Raw genomic sequence first — 16,182 nt, forward strand, 5'->3', positions numbered from 1 at the left:
TTTCATTGAATGATTGTTTCTGTTCCACTCACTCCCTCCATCATACTGATCGCCCCTGTTCGAATTATTTTTTCTCTTTCTTCCCTTGCCATCTCTATCTCTCTGTGTGTATTATCTTTTGTAAATCAATATCTTTCTGTCAACTTCCTCTTACCTTCTTTTAATCCTCCTCTCTCTCTCTTTCACATAGTGTCACTTTCTCCCTTTACTTTATATCCATTTTCTCTTAAGGATAGTGGAAAACAAATCAATAACAATAACATTTTGTATTAGCTGCCAAATCCTCTTGAAATCAAGTGCTTCAAACACAAGTACTTTAAAGAATAAACCAACAATATATTTTTGAAGTGGAATATTTAAAATTCTGACAAACACTACCAACAATATTTTGGTTACGATTGAAAATACAGAAGATCATCATGTTTTTAATCTGGTTTATACTGAAAGAGAGTAGTTGAAATGCCACTTTCTGGCTTTTCTGCTAATTTCTCCTCTATTTTTAAACAAATAAAAAAAAGGATATCCTATTAAACATTTCTAATACCTGGTGGGTGTCTCATAAAGCTGTTTGTAACGTGTACTGAAAGTAAGTAGTTGAAATGCCACTTTCTGGCTTTTCTGCTTATTTCTCCTCTATCTTTTAAACGAATAAAGAAAAGGATATCCTATTAAACATTTCTAATACCTGGTGGGTGTCTCATAAAGCTGTTTGTAACGTGTACTGAAAGAGAGTAGTTGAAATGCCACTTTCTGGCTTTTCTGCTAATTTCTCCTCTATCTTTTAAACGAATAAAGAAAAGGATATCCTATTAAACATTTCTAATACGTGGTGGGTGTCTCATAAAGCTGTTTGTAACGTATACTGAAAGAGAGTAGTTGAAATGCCACTTTCTGGCTTTTCTGCTAATTTCTCCTCTATTTTTAAACGAATAAAAAAAAAGGATATCCTATTACACATTTCTAATACCTCGTGGGTGTCTCATAAAGCTGTTTGTAACGTTACGCACAACTTTACGCACGACTTGAACATGATCTTAGGTGCTAAGTTAGCTACATAGTGATATTGTGGCATAAGAAAGGTCACCAGTCGTGCATCAAGTCTTCTGTAAGTTATGAACAGCTTTACGAAAAATCCTACAGGCCGGTGTTTCATGAAGCTGTTCGTAAGTTACAGCAACTTTACGAGTGATTCTTTCTTAAGAGCCAAATCAACATCAGTGAAAATGTGGTCCAAGTCATTTACCACAAGAAAGGATCACCAGACTCGTAACTTGTGAACATCTTTATGAAACACGGACTTGTATGCTCTTTTGATGTACACTTTATGAATTCATTTGAATTTTACTGAAGATATGTATTTTGATCTTATTTCAGCTTTGAAAAACTACTCGTTAGTTGGATTTGTATATTTCCTCATCTCTGTTATTTGCATCATCATAACATACGCTGCTTATCTGGTCCTACCAAGGAATCAGTTTGCTGAATACTACCTCAATAAACAAGGTATGTAATATTCATTAATATAGTACAAATAATGCACAGGTGAGTGTGTTAATTACTATGCAGCGCACTTATTTACATTGTGTTTTTGTTTTTAATTTGACTCCTATTATTCAATTACCACAAACAAATCTGATGATGATCACATTTATGATGTCAAACAAGTTAAAATTTACCAATATTTCTCAGTTTTTCCTAATGTTTACTAGTGTATGCCAATATGTTCCTCCTCTCTGGGAATCCTGTATTTCTTGGCAAATTGTCAAATAATTGAAAATTTGAAAGTACCCTCCACCTAATTTAGGATCACTAACGTAATATCTCAAGAATCACATAAGGTACCGAGTTCAAAATCTTTGTGAGTCATTACAAGAAGTGTTTCATGACGGTTCATTCTAAATGAAAGTGCATATTTATTGGAGATGCATATCAAGATAAAACAAAAATGCCCATATTCTGAAGTAATATGGGCCTGTGTGTTTATGTGCCTCTTTCATCTTTCATAGAAACAGACTGTTGAATCAAAATCACTCTATCCATAGAATATGATGTACTGAATATCCTGTTGATAGAAATTTGACACTTGAAGAATCCCCTACACTCTTCATATTATTAGCAGAAACCACAATGTAATCAACCTGATTCCTCTTTTACACTCTGAGATTTTAAAACTTCTTTTCATTGGAGGCACCCAGCAAAAACTTGAGATTAAAGGGCTTCCTGATATAAAATGCAGGTTCAAATGAACTTTTCTGAGATATTTCCCTACTCACAAATGACAAATATAATGCACTTATTTCCAGGGCGTTTTACATAGTATGGTGTTAGCAAATTACAACCTACCCATCTTGAAAAGTCAAGATAAAGTGCCTTTAATGGAAGTTCACTCTAACGTAAAGTTTATTTTTATAATAGCAGAAAAAAAGAAAGAAACATATTAGTGAAGGTTTTACTAAAATCTATCAAAGAATATTGAGTTATGGATTTTTAATGTTTCGGTTTTGTAATGTCACAAGTGAGCAGCTCTCAGTATGTCATGTGTTACAGATGAATCAACATTTATTCAGGAAATTGATTTTATTTATGCATTCATTGTATTATCAGACACACCATTCCTTATCCACTTCTACAAGAAGAATATGTTTGTTCATGATGAACCATTAATAAAATGGGAGATTATGTAATGTATGTTTCCTGACAAATGGGGCAGCAGCTTGCATATAATGATAATAATGGTGGCTACTTATATAGCGCACAGGTCCACCTTTCGGTGCTCTTGGTGCTCAAAAAAGGCCCTGCTATTATCATTACCCCGGCTAAGCTTGGCAACTGATTAAGGCACACACAGCTTTTTGAGGAATTACTTCATGCCGGTACCCATTTATATTACCTGGGTCGAGTGCAGCACACAGTGGATGAATTCCTTGCTGAAGGAAATTGCGCCATGGCTGGGATTTGAACCCACGACCCTCTGTTTCAAAGTCCAGAGACTAATCCACTGGGCCACAACGCTCCACATGATATCACATCACATATGACATCACAAACTCAAAACTTTAAAAATTCATAACTATTATTTCAGAATGATTTTTGTCTCACGTGCATAGCAGAGTGAGACTATAGGCGCCGCTTTTCCGACGGCGGCGGCGGCGGCGTCAACATCAAATCTTAACCTAAGGTTAAGTTTTTGAAATGACAGCATAACTTAGAAAGTATATGGACCTAGTTCATGAAACTTGGCCATAAGATTAATCAAGTATTACTGAACACTCTGCCTGAGTTTCAGGACACATGACCAAGGTCAAAGGTCATTTAGGGTCAATGAACTTAGACCATGTTGGGGGAATCAACATCAAAATCTTAACCTAAGGTTAAGTTTTTGAAATGTCATCATAACTTAGAAAATATATGGACCTAGTTCATGAAACTTAGACATAAGGTTAATCAAGTATTACTGAACCTCCTGCTTGAGTTTCACGTTACATGACCAAGGTCAAAGGTCATTTAGGGTCAATGAACTTTGGCCACATTGGGGTATCTGTTGAATTACCATCATAACTTTAAATGGATCTGATTCATGAAACTTGGACATAAGAGTAATAAAGTATCACTGAACATCCTGTGCAAGTTTCAGGTAACATGATTAAGGTCAAAGGTAATTTAAGGTCAATGAACTTTAGCCAAGTTGGGGATATTTGTTGAATTACCATCATAACTTTGAAAGTTTATTGGTCTAGTTCATAAAATTTGGACATAAGAGTAATCAAGTATCACTGAACATCCTGTGCGAATTTCAGGTCACATGACCAAGGTCAAAGGTCAAATAACTTTGGCCATGTTGGGGGGGTATCTGTTGAATTACCATCATAACTTTGAAAGTTTATGGATCTGATTCATGAAACTTGGACATAAGAGTGAACAAGTATCTTTGAACATTTCGTCCGAGTTTTAGGTTACATGACCAAAGTCAAAGGTCATTTAAGGTCATTGAACTTTGGCCATTTTAGAGGTAATTTTTAGATTGCTGTCGTAACTTTCAAAGTTTATAGATATAGTGTATAGAATGTGGATATAGGGGTAATCAAGTTTCACTGACAAGTTTTAGGTCACATGATCAAGGTCAAATGTCAATGAACGTAGTATTGTATCATTATATGAATGGTGTTTTTTGTGAATAATTATTTGATAGTAGTTTTCAAAGTCAGCACTGCTGCTATATTGAATCGCGTGATGCAGGTGAGACCGCCAGAGGCATTCCACTTGTTATGAAACCTTCACCGATACTTATCTCTAAATGTTTATTAAAACCAACTTATCATCAGGGTGAATTTCGCCTTTAATTGTGTGTAGTGGGAAAAATTAATTGGCTGAACCCTATAGCTATATTGATAAAGGTATTTCCAGTGTTATTTACAGAGTATAATATCAGCCAATTTCAATTGATTTGTTGTGAAAACCCAGTGATCATCATCATTATTCCCTTCTTTTTTTGTTTTGTTCAGCTTCTCCACGAACTGGAATGATAGATGTCTCAGCATCGTTTAGCAGTAGTTTTGAAGAGAAGAAGACACCCAAGCCCCCTTTTTTGAAAATATTAAGCCAGGTAAATTATATTATTATTTCATTCAGAATATTTGCAATTATAATTTTGTATGAATATTCAGGGTGATCTTCTGTATACCTATTAATTATTTGGCATTTTGATTTTTTTTTTATTCAGGTGCTTTGATTTCTTTTGATATAGATATTCATGATGATTTATTGATTGATTGATTGATTGGTGTTGATTTTTTACCTGATTGCTAAGAAAGCATGAATGCTTGTAAGCAAGCAACCAGAGGACTGACGGCTTAAGGTCCTCTCCGAGGGACCTGGTAATGAGGATAAATGCCTTACCAAAGGGCACTAGCGCACCAAGTGGGAATCGAACCCGGGTCACCGGAATCCGAAACCCCCGCTCTATCGACTGAGCTATCGCGAATAGAAAGATTTAATGGGAACTTCTTATTTCTCATTTGATTAAATTTTGATTCATATATTAATGTATTATTTCTTTTCTTCATTTGAAAGAAAAAGAAAAGAATTAATGCAAAATGTTTCTTTAGAATGAGGATGGAATTAATCTTGACTGGTGTTACGAGAGTAATTCACAGTATACCTGTCATTATGCAGAGTAGGTTTAATGAAATAGCTTGCCATCAGTATTCAAATGACTTCCTTGTGAGACCTAACAAATAGAGCTGACCAGGGTCCCGTAATACAAAGGCTAGCAATTAATCGTATGCGTGATTTTCACGATTGATTGTACATTATAGTCAATGGAATCAGTCGTAGAAAAATGTTCTACGATCATTGCTAAGCTTTGTGTTACGGGCCCCAGAATGTTGTTTCTCTCTGTAATGACTTTTCATTTTATTGTTATTAAAACCTTGTTTATTAATGCTTATCGTAAGATTTGGTTAGTCACCCAAAAGTACTTCAGTATTCAATTTATTACTTGATTATGTGTATGCCCTAATATAGTTATGATGTGAAGGACATGAGATAAATTTGTATAATTGTTTAACTTCTTATACAGGGTGTGGGCTGAAAAATTCAGGAATTCTTCTTTGTCTATAGCTGTTTGATATCCATATACTAAATTTATAAGGTAATAGCTTAAATAGAGTACTTAAGTGATGACGTCACAAAAAACTTTTTTGGGGGCATTTCAGCGTTTTTTATACCATATTTTGGTAGAGCATGATGAACAACTCCCCACTACCCAAATTTGGTGGGAAAGGTTCATGGGGGCCTTAGATATGACCTCATGAATACATAATTAGCCCCATTGAAGTCAATGTATTATTGGCCTGGGTCTAAATGTTAGATGATACTTGAGTATTTCACACTTATCATCTTTTACAAAGCTTTAAGTAGGTTTATGACCATGCCCTTTTTGTGTTTCTCTTGAGTTATCTTCCTGAGCGGTCACATGTTCGTCTTTACCATGCTTTGGGATTGTCCTGTATTTTCACTCTATAATATGTTTATTTTGCATTTTTATTTTACAGATATGGGTTGCAGGATTAGGGGTATTTCTAACATTTGCTGTGACACTTGGTAACTTCCCTGGCGTAATATCACAGATAGAATCCATGCATCAGAGCGAATGGACAGGTAAGTGTTACATGTATGTCATCAACCCTTAGAGATACACAGCTCTTCTTATTCTGCTTTCAGTTTCAAATCGGCAACTTACAAAAAATTCCCGTGTATTTAAGTACAAAATCACTAAACATATGTATGAATTTCATTATTGGGGGTAGAAAGGAGAAGTTTATCCTGACATCATGTTGGTTTTACTAAAAGAAAATAGCATATAACATATTTGACAAAAATCCATTAACAATGAATGATAGAGGTATGGATTTAAAAGCTCTGATTTTCTGATTTCACATGTGAGCAGCTACATGTACTCCATATGTCATGAAAAGTAGATACAGGCAGAATATGGATTAATTGTGTTGTATAATGATAAAGTTATTTAATCTTATTGTAGTTTATTCATTTCAATGATTACCATGAGTAACAACTATATATTCATTCCATCAGTAATGTACTTGTACTAGTACAAACACTATCATTTTCATGGCATTCTAGTAAAAGTAAGGTCATTTTATTACTATTCATTCTCATTCTGGATACTTCTGCCCAGGTGTGCAAAGTGATATTAGATTGTCATTCTAGACACTTAGAAACCAAAGAAAATGAAAAAAGGGAAAGTACCACATGTGAAATGACAGAGTACAGTATAGCTTGATGTTAATGAGGAAATGGCTCATGATAATTGTTGCCTTGAAGTTGAAGCCTCTACTGAGAATACCTTACTATGTGAAACATGAATTACATGTGTGTGGGATCAGGTTTTTATCGATGTGGATCAATCAGATCTATTATTTACTTTTTAATGTCACCAGGCCTTGAACCTTAAACCTCTGTATCAGTTCATAACTATTTCATTTAATTTCTATAAAGCTCTACATGATTAAGGCCTCGGGGGGAAAATGTACTATAAATTTTTTCTGTGATTTCATCAATTCAATTCAATTTCTTTTCCATTCAAAGATAATACAATGTAATATAAATCAGATACAAATGAATTGATTGATATTTTAAAGAAAATAGTATAAAATAGAGCATATCACCACTTTAAACTTTAAAAAAAATTATCTTCATCAATTTTTTGCTGTGTAATAACTATTCTATTGCCTGAAATCAATTTAAAATATTGTATGTACATGTATATTCTCTTCTCTTCCAGATATGTACTTCACACCGATCTTCTGTTTTCTTCTTTTCAATGCATTGGATTATTTAGGTAGATCTTTGTCATTTATTCAGCTGGTAAGTGTTTTAGTTTGAATAGTTAATATGACCTGGGGATTGTTTCAATAAAACTATTTATAAGATATGCATGCACAACTGGTGATCCTGTGTTAAATGAAATACCCCAAAGTTTCCCTGTAACACTGAACTGTATACAGACTTTGCATTCTAATGCTTTTGAAACAAAAAATCTAAAAAATAAGTAGGAATATCTTTAGCCGATGAGAATGCAAATTATTAAGAGTCTGATTTAACCCAAGAAAGGGTGACCATATGTGCATAAGTGGTTATGGAACATACATACAGCTTTATGGAACACAACCTTGGCTCTGTAAAATAAAATATACAATAAATTATGGCACATATTGGATGGTATGTGCTTCGAGGCACTTATGTTCACATGTTTCTGCTTCTATAAGGCTTGCAAATGACTAGCCGAGTTGACATTGTGCAACATTGTGAGTAATGTATGTCCCTCAACAATGGATATTCAAGGGGTTGTTTGCAGTGCCATTTTAATTGACTTTCATTTGAATTTTCTTGATGAGTGGTACAGAAGCAAATGTATTTATGTGTGATTCTTCACCACCTTTGTAATATTCATGTCATGCATGGTGTGGTTTGGTTGTATATGTATTTATTCAGAACCATCACTGTATAATGCTATTTACAGGAGAAGAAAATTTTTATAAGTCATGAATCATGACCAGATCATGACAAAATTATTGAATATAAATTGATTTGTTTTAGTGTGCATTGAGCTTAGATTGTAGTACTAAAATTAATTTTGTGATTATTGTCATATACTTATAAATCCTGTTTTTTCCCCCTCTTTTTATACTCAATCAACAGCCCAGCCAAAATCACATGGGAGTCGTGAGTTTGTTGGTCATTCTTCGATTAGGTTTTTTCCCTCTGTTTGCCCTGTGTAACGTTAGCCCTGAATCCAGGGACTCGGATGTGGTCTTTACCCATGATGCCTACCCTATTGTCTTCATGTTCTTCTTTGCCTTGTCCAATGGTTATCTAGGGTCACTCTGCATGATGTATGGCCCAAAGTAAGTAGGAATACACTCTTCCAACTATGGTTTGATACGATTATGCTGGAAAATATACATCCTGGTTTAAATCAAAGTTGACGGATTCCACACAATTGGATATGCAATTGTTCCAGATTTATTGGAATCTATGTTTAATCAGTTGTGTTAATTAAAATTTGTGTGTGTAATCTATAATTTTCAAAGTTGCTAAATTTCTCATTTTTGGTGTGGATACTCTTTATTATGATATTCTTTGGGAAATTTTTGGATCTGACATGGACTTACAAAATATGTTACTCTGAAACTGGCTACCAAACAAACTTTGAAAAAGTTGGTATTAGCATGAATTCTTTGTTTAAAAGACTGAAAGATTTTACCTCATGGAAATTCAATCACAACCTTGATTTTATACCCCAAACTATGAAATTTTTTCTTTTGACCCTTAGACTAACTGATCCAATAGCTAGAATGATCACCAACTTTTTTAGTATACCAACAAGAAAAAGACATGCCATAAATTTGGGTAGAAAAGATCCGAGTTGTATGTCAAGGCACTGGCATAAATACTGTTATTATGATAAAAGAATAAATATGTAATTTCACACACAAAGAGTAAATTGTGACATTTTGGCTGCAATTGATAAAGACTTGCAGTTACAACAGATATATCACACTTTTTGTTTACTTTGTGTGACATATCTCAGTCACATTTCCCGTACAGTGGCCAAAACAGCCGTTTTATTCATTTTCATTCAATCCACCTATATGTAGCTGGTACGAAAAATGTTAAAGCGGCTGTTTTCGACTCGCCATAGGGGAAATGTTACTGAGCTATTACTCTTTTAGTATTGTTCACTGTGGTGATCAACATTTTCTGCTCTATACTTATTATAATTCTGTTTATATTTTGCGTTTTTATGTTGTTGTTTTCTTAGGTTTGTAAAGCCAGAGCACCAGGAGACTGCGGGAAACATGATGGCATTCTTCTTGGTCTTAGGGTTGGCTACAGGATCAGCTATATCAGTATTGGTCATTTATGTTCTTTGAAAGGTCACAATGGTCATAGACAGACTGTACTGGATACAGGGTGATGTGAAGGCTGCATTTTAGGAGATAGACATTGGATAGAAACAGATGATTGAATATACATGGTGCACATATAGAGAGACCATCACATGGATGATGCATCTAGATTGTTGCTAGAAGCTGGGGAGAGAAGAAGCACTGACTTTTGTTCAAGTGGAACATCACTCTTTTTTTTTCCATTTATATTTGATAAAGAAATGAAGGTTTATGCCACCCCCCCCCCCCCCCCCCCGTTTCTGAAATACAACTCCATAGCTTATAGCTTTCCACGTAGATATTTGTTTTCTTCATCGAGTAGCAAAGAAAACCCTGTGTGTGAAGTTGCTTCCTATTTTGAAAATTGACAGAATAGTTTTAATAAGATCAGGGGCAGTATTATGAGAGCTCAATTTGTGCTGAACTAGCATTTTGGTATTTAAAGGTCAAGTCCACCCCAGAAAACTTGAACAAGTGTAACGCTGAGTTTCATCAAAATCGCATATGAAATAAGAAAGTTATATGATATTTTAAAGTTTTGCTTATTTTTCACAAAAGAGTTATCTACACAAGAGATTTGATGATGTCCTTCACTCACTATTTCTTTCTGTTTTATTCTTTGAGTTATACAATATTACAATTTTTACAGATTTGCCAATTAGGCCCAACTTGACTGGACCATGAAATGTGAAAGCAATGGTAATACCACATGTTCAAGGAGGAATAAGAATTTGTTTCACAGGACAATAAGGAGAAAATTAGAATATTTCATATTTTATATAATAAAATACTAAAGAAATAGTGAGTGGGTGACATCATCAGTCCCCTCATTTGCATACTGACCAGGAGTTGCATATAACTGTTTTTGTGAAATTGAGCGTAACTTTAAAATGTCATAATTTTCTTATTTTTCATCTGATTTTGATGAAATTTTCAGTGTTATGCTTGTTGGATTTTTCTCTTTTTATTCAAATAATTTTTTTTTTGGGGTGGACTTGTCCTTAAAGGTTCCTTTAAAAGGGAGCTTGCCTAAATTGAGTTGAGCACTGGTAGAGTTTTCAGAATACCAATTTAAAGATTTATTAACACTCATTGAAATGTTCTACTTACAAGGAAAATTCAATGGAGCCTTACAAGAGTTTACAGAATACCACCCCTGAACAAGTTTGTTCAGAAAAAATGAAAACATGTTTACTATCTTTTTGTACTTTGAAAATTGAAGATCTTTGTTCTTTATGTATGGAGCCTTTACCTAAGTATTATGTCTTGCCATTTATATCTTTAATGAATAAAACAAGTATGATGGGTTTATAGGCAGAAACACACTTTCCTAACGTAGCAACTCATTCGTTATGAATATATGGTCTTTGTTCATTACACATCTCTCTTTGAATGTGATCATCGTTTAATGTCACAAGGGGGATCAGATCTGAAGGGTATTATTTTTAAGGGGCTGGAGTTCAGCAAATTGTGAGTTAATAATATATAGCATTTATTAGGCGCCGATTTATCTAGTTTCCCATTCAATGGCGCACCATATATTACCCCGGCTGTAGCTCCAGCTGCTAAAGGCGCTTGATGCATTCAAGGAATTAATCCTGCCGGGTACCCATTCACCTCACCTGGGTTGAGTGCAGCACAATGTGGATGAGATTCGAATCCACATCCCTCTCATTGAAAGACGAGATTCGTAAATACTAGACCCCCAGATTAGAACTAATTAAAGAAATATTTCAAAATCTATTGAAAACATTCAGAAGTTTTATAAAGTCTGTGCAGGACTGCACACAAATACAATTGATGGGTGTTTTGAATCAAAAGCCCTTTTTACAATTATATCATTCTGTTTAGTATTCAATTTCATGTTTTTTTTAATGTTTTATTCATTCACTTGTTGAATTGAATATCATTCCATGTTAAGTTTGTTCTGCCATCATCTATAAACTTTTCTATTTACAGAAACTGTAGTTAGACATCATTAATGTTTATACTGTATGGAGTGAGAAGGATATACATGTGCTTTGTTCATAATATTGAAAATTGAAATGTTGTTGTACTTGAAATATTTGTACTATTGAAGTTTTGTTTGACTATTATATTGAATTTTGATTATGAAGGTGCATATGATGTTTCAGTACTTTCATTATTTTCTCTTTGATTATACTTAAGTAGGTTTTGAGATGTTGATACCATGTTGTTATGTATGTCCTGATAAAAGATCAATACCATGCTGATCATTATTTTGGAAGACTGCTTTAGTCATTTTGTATATTAGAGAAAAGGGAATAGTCCCTACCCAACATCGAAGTGACATTATCTGTGTGGCCAATTTGAAATTGTGATTACATCTTCTTTAAATTCTTTTAAAACAACTCTTCATTTGGGTTGGATTCCCTTTAAAGAAACACTTTATTTTGTATTTGCTCTTCGGCACACCAATATTTGATGATTTGTCAATTCCATAGAGCATTAAGTAATGTGCTTATGCATACACATGAATCAGCTGCCTAATTCAAATATAAATTGTAAATATTAGCAAAACAAACTTCTCAGGATAACAGTGTAAAATTTAAGGCACATTGTAGAATATATGTATAGAAATTCATCAAAAAGTAGAGATGAGTATTTAATATAATATATATATAGAATCCTCTCCTGTTTTATTTTCAGCTCAAGATGTATATGTATATTGGGCTTCACATTACATTTCTATTGTTAAAAAGTTGCAATAATTTATTTGTTATTTTTGTTCATAGATGATCATTTCTTGAAGCTAAATATTTAATTGACAAATCAAAACCCTTGGAGCTATAAAGGACAATAATACAAGTTTTAAGTATCTTCACCGCTTGTCAGCCGAGTATGTTACTCAAGAAAAACTCCCCCCAAAAATTGTGCTTTTCATCGGCCTGAATTCTGTAACATACCATGTCAGAAGGGATGATTGCAAAGGGTCTTATGCAAAAGAGTGAATATTTTCTTGATTTCAGTCTTGAATTTGCTATTTTTCACAAAAAGAGGATAACTCTTTCAATATCTAGTGCTTACATGGATGGAGACTTGCAGCTCTTGACCATGTTCTATTTTGATACCTTTTTTTGGTCTTATTAGGCCCATATTGCTATATCAGGAAAAGCAGTTGCATACAATCTGAATACAGGTAGAGATGGAAAGCTGCACCAAATGAGCAGCAAATACAACATGGCAAAAATAAAGCTGGAAGTCTTCCTCATTTAAGGACAAAACGTCTTCAGTTTCATATTTTCCTCTGCAAATTGTGAAAAAAAAACACATACCTTTGTATTTTATGATCCTAAAAGTTCATCAAACTTGCTAAGTGTCACCAATCGTTTAGTTGGTCAGAATTTGAAAAAGTTTGAAATTTCCTTTGCAAATGTGTTGGCATCCAATTTGATTGGACAGTGCTTCTCAAATGATAAGCATGATTTTTGTGTAGAAATTTTGATGCATTGAATATGAATGTTGAATTTTGCAGATTGTTTGCATCTTCTATGTTTTTCATGAAATTACACCTGTGATGATTAACCAATGCAGAAATTTCATGATTTATACAACAAATTGCACATTGGCCAGACAATATAATCTGATATTACATTTCCATCTTTTGCCTATGTACCATACTATCTTATTTTTATACGCCCGTATTATGGTATGGTATCATGCTCGGTGTCTGTCCGTCCAGTGGCATATTTAGGACAATCAGTACCCAAAAATTATTGATATTTAGACCTGAAATCGGGACATTTAAGAGAGACGTAATCCCACGAAGCGGATCTATAACTAAGCAATTATTGCAGGCACGAGCAATGAGCTGAATTTTTTTATATACTAACCTGAAAGGGGACAATTATAAGGAGTATTCTTAGGAATTCACGAACTTCCTATATGTACCTGTATCTCATTGGCGTAATGCGTGCACGAAGCGCGAGCTGGTTTTGTTGGTATGTCCTCTCCTAAAAAGAGACGATTGTTTGTGAAAATTAATGAAGAGGGTTTGTATCTAATATCAAATCAGGGCGTGATTATAAGTCTTTGTTAACTAAACAAGAAAAAAGAGTAACATACCAAAATGCTTACCCGCAGCTAGATATGAAAAGTTATATGATATGGGATTGAAAAAGAAATATTTTAAGGACTGTTTGTTGGAATTCTTGGAAAGAATAAGTATATCACTAATAAAAAATTGGCACTTATTCATCCTTGGGTAAAAACAGGCAAGCTTCATTTTCTACATGGGTTCGAAACTTCATTACCATGGTAATAGCGTAGGACGGGGGTCTTCAGTGGTCTTCCTTTTCTGCGACTTTATTCCTTAAGCTTGACTTTTCTGCATACAAAAAAAAAGTGTCGCTAAGGCGAGCACATAATACGCCCGCCTGAAACGCAAAAAAAGTTGACCATTTGGGTTCATTTATTGTTTTCCTTTTATTTGTGCCCTCCCCCCAAAAGTGGCACCCAGGGCACATGCCCCCTTTGCCCCTCCCTAGATATGCCACTGCATCTGTCTGTCTGTCCAACTTTTCTTTGTCAATGCGATAACTTCAGTTTAACTTAACCTAGGCTCATATAATTTGGTGTGTATGATACTAGCATGAATCCCAGGAAGCCTAATGATTTTGAGATCAAAAGGTCAAGGTCACAGTGACATGTTTTCATCTTACCCTTCTGCAGTCCTTGTAAAAGCGATAACTTCATTTTAACTTAACCTAGGCTCATATAATTTGGTGTGTATGATACTAGCATTGATCCCAGGAAGAAAGGTGAAGTCACCTTGCTTGACCAATAACTCCTTTTTCCGTGTTACAGGCGGGCATATGTGCTTGCCTTAGCAACACTCAGTAGTATGGAGGCTGCAGTACAATCATATATACATATATACTCATAAAACACAAATGAGACGATTGTTAATGTATAAATAACTTTTTTATTTACAAAAAGAGAAGATAGTGCTTTCTTTATTTCATGCCTTATTTTCTCTAATGTGTTTATACAAATGTTTACAAGAATTGTATGCAATATATTGAATAATAAAGAATTTAGATTAAAATTTATCTTGAACAAAAATGTGGTTATGTCATATTTGTTTAAGACTCCTACATGACACAATAAATACTACTAAATTTCAGACTTCAACATGTCTGAAAATGACCATGAATTTTACAACCAGATTAGGAAAAAAATGAATTTTATGTAAACTAAACATAAATAACATCTAATTACAGGTTCACATAAACCCTACATAGCCCGGGGAAGGGGTGGTTTATTACACACCAAATGCAATTTCTCTTTCTACCATAAGTCATTAATGTATCATTATCAAATAAAACTATGTAGAAAAATGTACCTTTCCAAACCCTGAGATTACAATGATTTCTACCAATCAGCAAAATTTTGTCGTGATTACACAATCTATAGCAATCCCCCCCCCCCAGACTAACAAGAAAAATATTGGGATTAAAAAACAATTGGGGAATGAAAATATTGTAATATTTACCAATGAAGAGACTTGCCAAACCCATCTTGTACACTGTACTAAAATAACCCAGGCGAGGTGGCACAAAACAAAAATAATTTAAATTGCATTCATACTACTGAAATACATTATCATTATTATCATCATTGGCTAAGGGAGGGATTTAATATTACATTCCACAAGACTTTTGTATTTGATATGATTGCAGCAAGGAAATGGCCTATTGTTCTCAGAATGCAAAACCTTATTGCTGGAGAGCTGACTCATAACAAATATCCTCTGAGCTTTACATGACCAATATCGGTATCTAAGGACTTCCAGCAGCTGAAAATCAAAGTATGATCCAAATCATATTTCATGATGCAATTTGTTAATGATTTTCCCTGAAAACTGATATCCTTGCATCTGATGTGCTTAGACCAATTTGTCAGTTAAAAGGTTGACAACATGCTTTATGAAACACACCCTGCACTCCGTAACGCAAGGATGCCAATAGCTAAACACCATTGGCCAATCAAGATCATTGTTGCATCTGCATCTTGTTCAAATACGGATCAGGACCAATCGCAATAGTTCTTTCATATTTGGTATTCATTGCAAACTTTTGTGCAATACAAGGCCAAGGCTTTGGTTGTTTTTTTATTATCTAATCTTTAGGCAGATAAATATCAGTTGAGTGATCATTCTTTTTGTCATCATTTCAGAGTCTCTGCTATATAAGATGAATTTTATAGACAATTTTCATTTCTTCTTATTCTTGTTGCTACCTGATAGAACATCCAAAAACTTTCCCCTAGTCATCTCACGAGCTGCAAAGAGAAGAAGAAAAAAAAAGGCAATGTAAGACAACTATGGTTGTCAAATAAAAAGAGTATGGTGAATAATGATATTGGAAACAACTCAAATAGAATGGTAAATATGATAAAGCTTAAAAAGAAACCAAAACCAAAGGAGAGAATAAATCTGAGAAGAGTAAAATGAGAAGATCAATATAAAAAAGTGTAATCAAAATCATTTATAAAAAAAGACTAATGGAAATTCAAAGTATTTTACTTTCTATAGAGATTCTCAAACTACAACATATGCTTCAAATGGACAACTTTCCATTCGTTTTACATATTAATTCTCAAATTTTACCCACTATCTTTCAAATAGCATCTAGCATCCTGGGGACCGTTTCATGAAGGTTGTAAGCACTAACAAGTTGATTTTCTCTGA

At 34.0% G+C, this 16,182-nt stretch overlaps 2 protein-coding genes across 2 annotated transcripts in view; one reads left to right on the forward strand and one right to left on the reverse strand.

The window, feature by feature from the left end:
* The window catches only part of LOC129265300 (equilibrative nucleoside transporter 1-like), a 27,902-nt gene extending 13,347 nt beyond the window's left edge, over positions 1-14,555 (forward strand). Inside the window, exons 8-13 of the mRNA XM_064102420.1 lie at positions 1,375-1,503; positions 4,503-4,603; positions 6,054-6,159; positions 7,304-7,386; positions 8,221-8,426; positions 9,344-14,555. Coding sequence (XP_063958490.1) covers positions 1,375-1,503; positions 4,503-4,603; positions 6,054-6,159; positions 7,304-7,386; positions 8,221-8,426; positions 9,344-9,455 — 737 coding nt within the window. The 3' untranslated portion in view covers positions 9,456-14,555. The remainder of the gene's footprint in view (positions 1-1,374; positions 1,504-4,502; positions 4,604-6,053; positions 6,160-7,303; positions 7,387-8,220; positions 8,427-9,343) is intronic.
* Positions 14,393-16,182, reverse strand: part of LOC129264606 (protein lin-52 homolog) — a 7,867-nt gene continuing 6,077 nt past the window's right edge. Inside the window, exon 6 of the mRNA XM_054902509.2 lies at positions 14,393-15,773. Within this exon, the coding sequence (XP_054758484.1) occupies positions 15,706-15,773 (68 nt within the window). The 3' untranslated portion in view covers positions 14,393-15,705. The remainder of the gene's footprint in view (positions 15,774-16,182) is intronic.

The sequence above is a fragment of the Lytechinus pictus genome, chromosome 7 (genome assembly GCF_037042905.1).
Source record: "Lytechinus pictus isolate F3 Inbred chromosome 7, Lp3.0, whole genome shotgun sequence".
In the NCBI taxonomy this organism is placed as follows: Eukaryota; Metazoa; Echinodermata; class Echinoidea; order Temnopleuroida; family Toxopneustidae; genus Lytechinus; species Lytechinus pictus.